This window comes from Sus scrofa, chromosome 10, assembly GCF_054392235.1.
Source record: "Sus scrofa isolate SSC_HxYL_T2T_F1_AM1 chromosome 10, Sscrofa_HxYL_maternal_Yorkshire_Landrace_v2.0, whole genome shotgun sequence".
NCBI classification, from domain to species: domain Eukaryota; kingdom Metazoa; phylum Chordata; class Mammalia; order Artiodactyla; family Suidae; genus Sus; species Sus scrofa.
This window is the reverse complement of record NC_139392.1, coordinates 34203395-34215598: the sequence shown is the minus strand read 5'-3', so window position 1 is coordinate 34215598 and position 12204 is coordinate 34203395. Positions and strand designations below refer to the sequence as shown.

At 48.2% G+C, this 12204-nt stretch overlaps 2 protein-coding genes across 2 annotated transcripts in view; both read left to right on the top strand.

Moving 5' to 3' along the window:
• LOC146398945 (uncharacterized) overlaps positions 1-12204 on the top strand; it is a 367324-nt gene that overhangs the window by 16995 nt on the left and 338125 nt on the right. The window lies entirely within an intron of this gene.
• Positions 4934-8277, top strand: LOC146398955 (alpha-1,6-mannosyl-glycoprotein 4-beta-N-acetylglucosaminyltransferase-like; the record flags this gene model as incomplete). The annotated part of the gene is given in 4 exon segments (XM_084980959.1): positions 4934-5023; positions 5944-6100; positions 7141-7963; positions 7965-8277. Coding segments are annotated over 4 exon segments (1383 nt in total), but the record flags the coding sequence as incomplete, so codon positions are not given.

Here is a 12204-nt window from a genome sequence, read left to right as displayed (position 1 = left end):
TGGGAAAACTCAACACCACATACCATGTAAAGACAGTGGACACCATCCATACCACACACACAATGGACCAAAAAACCCCAGCTTTCAACCCAGAGCCCCTCTTGCATCCTCTGAAGGTGGACCCCCCCTCTGGTGCACATGGGAAGCTAAAAGCTTCTGCTCACCTTTTCCTCCTGTGCCACCCAATTGGCAGGAAACCTGGCTCCCATCAGTGTAGACACTGCCCCTTGATGTCCTAAAGCTGAAAGCCCCTGAAGTCTGAAGAAGACAGAGCTCTGACAGCAGAGATGCCACCAATCATCCCAGCAAAGCAGAAGCCATGGGCCCAAGGAGCCTCAACTCCCTTCATCTGTGCAAAGCAGGGTCCTCCAGGACCGCACCTGCCCCGTGGGTGCCACCACGGGAACTCCTAGAGTATTTGGTTTGGTCTGGTTTTTTTAGGGCTGCAGAAGTTCCTGGGCTAGGGGTCAAATGGATTTTGTAAAATTAAAGATTTCTCCTCTGTGAAAGGCCTTACTCAGAAAATCAAAAAGCAAGTCACAAACCGAGAGAAAACTATTTGCAAACACATACACAACAAAGGATTTGTTTCAAAATATGCAAAGAATTCTAACAAAACAACACCATTAAAAACAGAGAAAGCTCTGGAGTTCCCTTCATAGCTCAGCAGTTAATGAACCTGACTAGGATCCATGAGGATGTGGGTTCGCTCCCTGGCCTTGCTTAGTGGGTTAAGGATCTGGCATTGCTGTGACCTGTGGTGTAGGTTGCAGACACAGCTTGGATCCTGCACTGCTGTGGCTATGATATAGGCTGGCAGCTGTAGCTCTGATTTGACTCCTAGCCTGGGAACATCCATGTGACTTGGGTGCAGCCTAAAAAGAAAAAAGGAAGAAAGAAAACCATCCCCAAGAAATAGAGGTATCAAGAAAGCTGATTTATAATAGAGACAGCACTCTGCAAGTGGGTGGGGAAGGATGTTCACTTGAATAAACAGGGCCAGGATGGATGGTCACCCACATAAGAAAACTAGTATTACTGGAAACCTAACACAGTCCCACCTAAAAGACCCCTCCTACACCACTGCAAGAATAAGTAGGAGATGGCGTTCCTGTCATGGCACAGTGGTTAGCAAATCCAACTAGGAACCATGAGGTTGCAGGTTTGATCCCTGGCCTTGCTCGGTGGGTTGGGGATCTGACATTGCTGTGAGCTGTGGGTGCAGGTTGCAGATGCAGTTGGATCCCATGTTGCTGTGACTCTGGTGTAGCCAGTGGCTGCAGCTCTGACTGGACCCCTAGCCTGGGAACCTCCATATGCCCTGGGAAGCAGCCCTAGAAAAGGCAAAAAGACAAAAAAAAAAAAAAAGAAAGAATAAGTAGGAGACTATCATGATGACCTCAGGGCTGGGGGAGGGGACACAATGTGATACTATTTACAGTGTAGCAAAAATAGAGTGCAGAAATGCTTAGAGTAAAAACAGCCTCATGCTGACAGTTGCTGGATTTTGACAAGATGCCAAGTAAATCAAAAGGTAAGAGAGGAGTTTCTGTCATGGCTCAGTGGTTAAGGAACCTGACTAGCATCCATGAGGTTGTGGGTTCGATCCCTGGCCTGGCTCAGCAAGGTAAGGATCCAGTGTTTCGGTGAGCTGTGGTATAGGTTGGAGATACGGCTCAGATCTGGTGTTGCTCTGGCTGTAGTGTAGGCCGGTGGCTACAGCTCCGATTAGACCCCTAGCCTGGGAATCTCCATAAGTGGCAGGTGTGGCCCTAAAAAAAAGACAAACCACCAAAAAAAAAAAAGTAAGGGAAAGGGGTGCTGAAACAAATAGATATCAGTGCAAAGAAGTGAAACTCAACCCCTACCTCATTCCATATGCAAATATGAATTTGAGACAAACACCTAAATTTTAAAAGTAACACGAGCAATTCTCATTGTGGTGCAGCGGAAACTAATCTGACTAGTATCCATGAGGATGTGGGTTCCATCCCTGGCCTCACTCAGTGGGGTAAGGATCTGGCATTGCCGTGAGCTGTGGTGTAGGTCGCAGAGATGGCTTGGATCCTGTATTGCCATGGCTGTGGTGTAGGCCGGCAGCTACAGCTCTGATTCAACCCCAAGCCTGGGAACCTCATATGTCACAAGTGTGGCCCTAAAAAATAAAAAATAAAAAAATAAAAAATAAATAAAAGTAGCACTATGTTTAGCACAGCAAAGGAAACCATCAACAAAATGAAGAGACAGCCTACTGAATAGAAGATATTTGCAAACCATTTAAATGACAAGGGGTTAATATCCAAAATATGTATGAAGGTCATATAACTCAATAGCAAAAAACCAAATAACACAGTTAAAAATGAACAAAGGGAGTTCCCATTGTGGCTCAGCAATAATGAAACCCAACTAGTAATCATGAGGTTCCAGGTTCAGTATCTGGCCTTGCTCTGTGGGTTAAGGATCCAGCGTTGCTGTGAGCTGTGGTGTAGGTTGCAGACACAGCTCAGATCTTGCAGTGCTGTGGCTGTGGACTGCAGCTGCAGCTCAGATTTGACCCCTAACCTGGGAATTTCCAAACACCATGGGTTTGGCCCTAAAAAGAAAAAAAAAATCAAAGAAGACATTTCTCAAAAGAAGACATACATATGGCCAACAGGTACATGAAAAGATTCTCAACATCACCAGTCATCAGGGAAATTCAAACCAAAACCACAATGAGATATCACCTCATTTCTTGTGGTGAGGATGTGGGGGAAAGTGAAACTCTGTACACTTAGTGGGAATATAAATTGGTGCAGCCGTTACATAAGTTCCTCAAAAAATTAAAACTAGAACTAACAGGAGTGAAATAAAGACCCGGTGGCTCTGCAGGTTAAGAACCTGACTAGCATCCATGAGGACTTGGGTTCAATCCCTGGCCTCACTCAGTGGGTTAAGATCCAGTGTTGCTGAAAGCTGCAGCATAGATTGCAGGTACAGCTTGGATCCTGAGTTCCTTTGGCTGTGGTGTAGGCCGGCAGCTGCCGCTCCAAATAGATCCCTAGCCTTGGAACTTCCATGAACTACAAGTGCAGGCCTTAACAAAAAAGACTAAGTTATGATCTAGCAGTTCCACTTTTCAAGATGTATGTGTCCAAAGGAATTGAAGTCAGAATCTCAAAAGGATATCTGTACCCCTATGTTCACTGCACCAGAGTTCAGAATGCCCAGATGTGGAAACAATCTAAATGTCTATTGGCAGAAGAACAGAGAAAGAAAATGTGATGTATAAACACATACAATAAAGTATTCTGCAGCCTTTAAAAATGTGGAAATCCAGGAGTTCCCTTCGTGGCTCAGCAGTTAATGAACCCAACTAGGATCCATGAGGATGTGGGTTTGATCCCTGGCCTTGCTCAGTGGGTTAAGGACCTGGCATTGCCATGAGCTGTGGTGTAGGTCACAGATGCAGCTCAGATCTGGTGTTGCTGTGGCTGGGATGTAGACCAGCAGCTACAGTTCTGATTCGGCCCCTAGCCTGGGAACCACCATATCAGTGCAAAGAAATGAAACTCAACCCCATACCTAATTTTAGGTGCAGCCCTAAAAAGACCAAAAAAAAAAAAAAAACCTAAAAGGAAAAAACCCTATGTAAAATCTTATCCTAAATTCTATTTTTTGCATCTCAAAAGCTGAAGAGGCAAGATAGGATATCATCTGGTCATCTTCTTTTCTTAGTAAAAGGCTACAACTACAGTTCATGTAATGCTCAGCTAAGCATGGTGAGGGGATGGAAGAGTGAGAAAGAAATGAAATATATTCTTAGTAATGGCAAAAAAAGAGAGAAGAAAAGTCAACTTCAGAGGCCCTTTGAGCCATTCTGGGCCTTGGAAAGAACTGGAGATTCGAGGAGACATTTGGGGTGAGTACAAGACATAGCCAGCAGCTGGGGTGACTGCAGCCTGGGCAGGGTAGGGCAGGATGGGGGCACTCCCTCCTCATCCATTTGAGTCAGACTGATCATTCATTTCCAATCTTCTGGGTTTGAGAGAAAAAGCTGGAAAGCTGGCTTTCCAACTGTATCCCTGCCTCATCCAGAAGCAGGTGCTTGGTATGAGGCTGGTGTGGTGAGCAGTCCCCATTCAAAGAGAACGATGGTTGCCAAGCAGGGTCTCCTGGGAGGGGTGTCTAGGTGCTGCTACCTCTGAAGAGCCCACTGGGCCCCTATCCTGCAGCATTGAGGTCTTTTCTCCTTGATTTCAGAGGAATCCCTGCTCTCTGATAAACTTTTAAGCCACATTTTCTATGAGACACAAAGACCCCAGTGGAGCTAGCCTTCCAAACACGGTAAAGACTTTCACAGGATGAGAAGGTTCTAGTCACTTTTAGCTTTCCATCCTCTGCACCACTCCAGGACGGAAGAAAGCTGTGTACAAACTAGTTTCCCTTCTGATTTGATCCCAAACTTCACAATCTGCCAATCATGATCCTGGGAAGAATCAGCCACAAATGTAGGGGGGGAGCTAACTTATGAGACCCAACTTATTGGCCAATTACACCCAGGTGGGGACTGGCTTGAGCTTGTAGTTTGGGGAAGGGTTGATTCATCCCTAAGCCTTGCTTTCCTCTTCCTGGCAACACATCCTTCTGGTCAGGTCTCTGCTCCAAGAGTGAAGAAATGACAGAAACTTCTCTAGTCTCACCTGGAAGCCTGGATGAGAGGTGAGGAGGGCAGAAGCTGGACAGAGCCAAACTCCAGGACTTTTGTCTCCCCTCTGGAGGCTGCTGCATGTATGTATGAGGAGATTGAAGTGGGTGGGAAAGGGAAGGGAGTCATCTGGAAGTGGCATTGGTGGAGGCGGGAAGGGGGCAGGAGGACGCAGGACCCAGGACCCACTGCCTGCCATCTCCACAGAGCTTCTCGGGCCCCAGCACCATGCGGCACTGCCCATAAAAATGCTTCTTGGATGCTGTGTCCTTGATCCTCCTGAGCCGCTTCCTCCAAGAGAAAAATGCAGAGCATCCTAAGTACAGTTTATCCATGGTGAGTTCCAGAGGTGGAGCTTGGACTCCTAACCCTAACCCTTTGGGGGTGGGGGGTGGGTATATTTTCAGTTACACAAACAGTCTAAAGTCACCATGGAAGTTCTAAGAGGAATGCTGTTGAAGAATCAGGAGAGGGTTAGAGAAAAGATAATAGTGAACTAGCCTTGAAATATGTGTCGGGTTTGAATAAAGGTGAGGAAGACAAGGGGGCATTTTCCATGTGCAGAGAGCAGCCAAGGCCATGCTGTTTGGTGGGGTTGGCCCATGGGCAGCCTGCCTAGGTGAGGTCACATCCCTCTCCAGAGCCAGAGCCATCATAATTCCCATCCATCACATGCAGGAAACCCCCCAAAAATGCCCCAATTATAGCCCCTGCACGTGGAGACCACCAATCCAGCACAGGTCACATGCAAGCCCCAGGGTCCAGGTTTTCCTCCAGAGCACAGCCTAAGTGGATGTGGGCAGGTGAGTTAGAGATGTGTGTATGTGTGCACAGAATTGAGCCAAAGAAAGGACTTTAGAATGGAGGTACCATGTGTAACTTCCTTGGGGACAGAACTGGCTTTCAGCATCTGCCACAGAACCTAGCACAGTCCACGCCGAGTTAGGTGATGTCTGCCAGCCTGATAATGGAAGGGGGTTAGATGTGGGCCATGGCAGGCATGGGCCCCTTCTCACTCTGCACAAGCCCAGGACTTTCCCATAAGCATTCTGCACAACATCCGAGGGGCCCCTCCCTTGACTCTGGGTCCCACCACCGCTTCTGAAAAGCCCTGTGTGCCCCCATGATGGGGGGGATAGTGGTTGACTATATCCTGGGGCTTGCCTGGCATGGCCTCAAAAGGGAATCTGACCCTCAACCGACTCCAGAGATCTAAGGAAAAATCTCAGAGCTGATGCTTATCTTACTCTGAGCAGGAGGGAAAGAAGGTGGTACTGGGGCAGCTAGATGAGAAGCAAAGCATCTCTGAAATCAAGAACCTTCTGAAGACCTTCAAGGACTTGCAGAAAACCTCCCCTTTACTCCAACATGCCGAGTACAGATTCCTGGTGGGAGCCCCTCCCCAGGAAAAGAGTGAGTACATGGGAGGCAGGGATCAGACTGGGGGAAGGTGAGACAAGATACTATTCTGCCAAGAAAGAGGAAGGGCAGAGCTCCAGCTGTGGCACAACAGGATAGGTGGTGTCTGCAGCACTAGGACGCAGGTTTGGGCCCCGGCCCGGCCCAGTGGTTTAAAGGACTCCCACTGCTACAGCTGTGGCGTAGGAAGCTCACACACATGGCTGTGATCTGATCCCTGGCCTGGGAACTCTGTATACCTAGGGGTGGCCAAAAAGAGGGGGTGAAGAGGGGAAATGATCTGGCAAGAAAGATGGGTGCTCAGAGGCAGGGCCACCCTGCAGAACTGGAATGCGGGGCAGGTTATAAGCCCAAGTGCATTTTCTTCCTGCTGCCACCCCCTTAAATGACAAATGTCCAGAGGCTCAGAATGGCTGGTAAGGAGGCACTCATCCAAGTTCCCATTGTGGCTGAGTGGTTAATGAACCCAACTAGGATCCATGAGGATGCAGGGTCCATCTCTGGCCTTGCTCAGTGGGTTAAGGATCCGGCATTGCCATGAGCTGTGGTGTAGATCACAAACACAGCTTGGATCCTGCATTGCTGTGGCTGTGGTGTAGGCTGACCATGGTAGCTTTGATTTGACCCCTAGCCTATGTCCATATGCCTCAGGTGTGGCCCCCTCAGCAAAACTCGCTCAGGGCAGGGAGCACAGGAATCATGGGCACAAGAGTGCCACAACCCTTGGGTCCAGCCCTGGATCCTCCAATCCAGGCCTGGTGGCTCCTCAGTCACTGAGATGATGCTGAGATTAAGGCCAGCAAACTTCCCTTTGGTACCTGACAGCCTTTCCCCTCAGAGGGAGCCTTGTCCTTGCAAGGACTCCCCAGCAGCCTTTCCAAGTAGTGATCAAAGAAACCACCTGACTACTGTGCAGAGATGAGCTCTCCCAGAAAAGGGAACTGTGAGTTTGGCCCAGGTCCTGGTCTCGGGGGCAGCCATGGGCAGAGGGGCCTGGGAGCAACTCAACTCTCACTCCCCTCCACACTCCCCAGAGCTGCTGACTGTGGGCATCTCCTCAATGCAGCATCCCCAAGGGACCCGTCTGCTGAACACCCTGCAACTTCTGTTCCAGGCTTCCTCAGAACCGGAGCTGGAGTGTATCGTGGTGCTGGTCTGCCTGTCCAACTCTGAGCTGGAATGGCTCAGCCAGGTTGCGGCCAACATCTCAGACCTCTTCAGAGGACACATTGAGGCCCAGCAGCTGCTCGTAGTCCACGGCCACCTCGGCGGCCCCCCTCTCCCAGAAGATCTGGATGAGGCTCATCCGCCTTCGCCCCGCAAAGGCCTTCACAACCAGCAGAAAAGGGATCTGGCCCTCCTCATGAACTTGGCCACCAACTTCTCTGAATACTTTCTGCTGCTGGAAGACCAGGTTTCTCTCATTTCCAAGTTTATCTCAACCATCTATTGGGTGTTATTAGCCTGGAAAAACCTCCCTTGGGTGATCCTGGACTTCTCCAACCTGAGCCTCTCCGGGAAAGTCTTCCACACCAGCGACCTCCCCCGCCTGACCTCTCTCTTCCTCCTTTTCCAAAAGGACACTCCAATGCACCTGCTTCTCTCTGAATTCCGTCTTCTATTGGCCCAACCCATGCCAATCCATTTTAGTTCCTCGATCCTCCACCAAACGCATTCTGAGCTTGAGGACTTCTGCTTTCCTGGAAAGAAGAAGAGGGTCTTTGGTGAACCAGACAACCCCACTGCCAGCATCATCACAGACATGCTGACCATATCAGACAATGTACCACAGTATGCTTACACACTGAACAAGGAGTGCAACTCCACCTTCAATCCCATGAAAGGCAACCACCTTACACCTTTTGGAGAGGCCACACAAAGTCATCCGGATCGAGGTGCTGACAGGTTCCAACAAACCAAGGCAGTACCATCTGGAGCAAGGGCAGGTGGAGCTGGGCTTTTACACCCTGGAGGGCTTCAAAGGCTGTGCCCGCTATACCCTGCTGCAACCACTGGTAGATGGACATTTGGACCAGATAGTATCTTATGAAGAAGCCTCCGCAGAGCAGTTGAGTTGCATCCGGCTGCTGGTGCTAGCACCCCAGGAGTCCTGGCTACTGATCAGGCAGATTAAAGTCTGGACCAGCAAGTATGAGGAAGAGAAGTTGTAGACAGCTCAGTGGGAATCTGGAAGGACAGGGTTTGGAAATGGAGTCTATGTGGTGAGCAAGAAATAAAGCTAGAAATTTTGATAGAGGCCTGCTCACTCTGACTTGGGTGACCATTAATTTGTTGTTCTCACTGGGACATTTTGAGAAGGGAAGGAAGCGCCAGTAAAAACTACACTGGAGGAGTTCCTATTGTGGCACAGCAGAAACAAATCAGACTAGGAACCATAAGTTCAGGTTCAATCCCTGGCCTTGCTCAGTGGGTGAAGATTCTGGTGTTGCCATGAGCTGTGGTGTAGGTTGCAGATGTGGCATTGCTATGGCTGTGGTGTAGACTGCAGGTTCAATCCCTGGCCTTGCTCAGTGGGTTAAGATTCTGGTGTTGCCATGAGCTGTGGTGTAGGTTGCAGATGTGGCATTGCTATGGCTGTGGTGTAGGCTGGCTGCTGTAGCTCTGATTGGACCTGTAGCCTGGGAACCTCCAGATGCCACCAGTGCAGCCCTAAAAAAACAAATAACAAAGATCATACAAACAAAAAACTACACTAGACCACAGACATAAACCAGGATTGTCCCAGACAAGCTGAGATGTAAGGTCACTCCAATTCTTCTTTTGTAGGATGCTCAAGACAGAGGCCACAGTCTGATAAAGGACACAAATCAGACACTAGCCTTCAGCTTCTTAAAGCCAGAGGGAGGGAAGGGATCTGCCTGAACTGCCTCAATTCTTAGCTACACACAAGGATAACACCCCAAGATCTTCCTGGGAAAGAAGTGCAGCAGTCTTGATAGCTCCATGATCATGGAGCAGAGACTGACTTTGGCTCATGTCTACAGACCTGTCTCAGCCTCTTCCAGATGCTATAGCAGAATGCCATCAATTGAGTGGCTTAGGAACAGCATAGCTTTGTTTCTTACGGTTCTGGAGGCCAGAGTCCTGGATCAAGGTTCTGGTGGATTCCGTGTTTGGCAAGAGCCAGCCTCTCAGTTCACAGACTCCATCTTTCCACGCTGTCCTCACAGGTGCCTGCCCAAGGGGGTGAGTGAGCTGTCTGGCTTCTTGTCTGAGAACACTCATCCCATTCCTGAGGGCTCCTCCCTAAAGGCCTAATCACCTCCCAAAGACTCCACCTCCTAAAACCCCTGGGGGCACAGATTCCAACATGTGGATCCTGGGGGGACATATTTAGACAATAGAAAGACTCAAGCCTCCAATGCATCAAGGTTAAGTCCTTGCTGGAGCAAAGTTGTCCTAGCTGGGATTCAGGAATAGATGTTTCTAGGATTTATGAATCTCCTAGAACTGTGTGCGAAATTTGGTATGAATGCACACGTGCATTATTTTTCTTTCTTTCCTTTTTTTTTCTTTTGCTTTTTAGGGCCACATTCATGGCATATGGAGGTTCCCAAGCTAGGGGCCCAATCGGAGCTATAGCTGCTGGCCTACACCACAGCCACAACAACATGGGATCTGAGCCGCCATCTGTGACCTACACCACAGCTCATGGCAATGCCAGATCCTTAACCCACTGAGCAAGGCCAGGGATTGAACACATGTCCTCATGGATTGTAGTCAGGTTCTTAACACACTGAGCCACAATGGGAACCCCTATTCACCCTATCTTTAACTGCACTGAAACCTTAAGTTTGCAGAGTTCCCTTCATGGCTCAGTGGTTAACAAACCCAACTAGGATCCATGAGGATGTGGGTTCAATCCCTGGCCTCACTCAGTGGGTGAAGAATCTCTCATTGATGTGAGCTGTGGTGTAGGTCACAGACATGGCTCGGAGCCCATGTTGCTGTGGCTGTGGGATAGGCTGGCATCTGTAGCTCCAATTCGACCCCTAGCCTGGGAACCCTCCATATGCCTTGGGTGCAGTCCTAGAAAGAAAAAAAAGGGGGGGGTGACACAGAAAGTTTCTTGTACCCAGGAGCCCCACAGGGCCTCATCCAGTTTCAGAATCTATGGGGGACTCTGGTTCAATCTCTGGCCTCACTCGGTGTGTCAGGGGTCTGGTGTTACTGTGGCTATGGTGTATGCTGGCAGCTGTAGCTCCGATTTAACCCCTAGCCTTGGAACCTCCATATACCACAGGTGCTGCCCTATAAAGCAAATAAAATAAAATAAAATAAATGGTGTAGTCATATAAGGGAATAATAATCAGTAATAAAAATGAACAATCTATGATCACAACATGGATAAATCTCATAATCACAACACAAAAGAAGTTAGATGCAAAGGAATACATACCATATAATCCCATTTATATAAATTCCTAAAAGAGGCAAAACCAGTTTGTGGCTGGAAGTCTCGACAGTGGTTGCATCTGAGAGTTGGGGAGTGGGTGTGAGTACAGAAGTTTCTGAGGAGCTGGCAACCACCTACTTCCTGATCTGTGTGGGTGTGTTGACTTGGTGAAAACTTGACATCTGCCTAGCGGCTGATAAGGGGTAAAAATCTGATTAGATTGAGTCTAAGAGCACTGCAGGAGGAGAAATTGGAAGCAGAAAAACTGGAAACAACGATTTGGAGGAGTTTTGCTGCCAAGGAAGACAGAAAAATCCCCACATGATGCATTCTTTATATTTTGCATAGTGAAGAGCAGCAGAGGAAATGGAGAAGACAAAAGATTTCTTTCTTTTTGAAGAATGCAGGGGGTGGAGTTCCTTTCATGCCTCAGAGAAAACGAACCTGACTAGTATCCATGAGGACACAGGTTCGATCCCTGCCCTGGCTCAGTGGGTTAAGGATCTGGGGTTGCCATGAGCTGTGGTGTAGGTCATAAATGCGGCTTGGATCCTGCTGTTGCTGTGGTGTAGGCCAGCAGCTATAGCTCCGATTTGATGCCTAGCCTAGGAACCTTCATATGCCATGCGTGCAGCCCTTAAAAAAAAAAAAGACAGAATGCAGGGGGTAGTGACCTAGTAAGGCATGAAGAGCTGATGCTAGAGAAGACAGAAAGCAGAGCTACTAGAGCGACATCTTTTTTTTTTTTTTCTTTTTTGGTCTTTGGTCCTTTTAGGGCCACATCCATGGCATGTGGAGGTTCCCAGGCTAGGGGTCTAATCAGAGCTGCTGCTGCTGGCCTACACCACAGCCACAGCAATGAGGGATCTGAGCCTCACCTTCAACCTACACCAAAGCTCACAGCAACACTGGATCCTTAACCGACTGAGCAAGGCCAGTGATTGAACCTGAGTCCTCATGGATACTAGTCAGATTCATTGCTGCTGAGCCACGACAAGAACTCCTGCTCTTTCTCTTAACATTAGGCACAAAGCAAGATGCCCACTCTTACCACTCCTTCACAACACTGCACTGGAGGTCGTAGTGCAATAAGGCAAGAAAAAAGAAACGGCATAGGGACTGAAAAGGAAGAAACACGGCTGTCCCCTGGAGCTCCCTGGTGGACTAGCACTTAAGAATTCAGTGTTGTCACTGCTGTGGCTCTGGTTGGATCCCTGGCCTGGGAAATTCGGCATGCTGTGGGTGCAGCCAAACAAAAATGAAAACAAAAATCCCACAACTATCCCTATTTCCAGATGACATGATTTTCTATATAGAAAATTCCAAGAAATCTACAAAAAAAATCTCTTGAACTAATGAATGAGTTTAGCAAAGTCACAGAATACAAGGTCAACCCACAGAAATAATTGTTTCTATAGACTAATAAAGAACGACTGGAAATCAAAATCTTAATAAAGGAATAACATTTAAATTAGCACCCCCTTAAGTTCCCTGTTGGTTAAGCAGGTTAATAATCCAGTATTGTCAGTGCTGTGGGCTCTGGAGCAACTCTGGCACAGGTTCAATCCCTGGGTGGGGAACTTCAACATGATGAAAGTGCAGCAGAAAAAAAAAAAAAAAATAGCACCACCTGGAGTTCCCATCGTGGTGCAGTGATTAATGAATCCAATTAGGATCCATG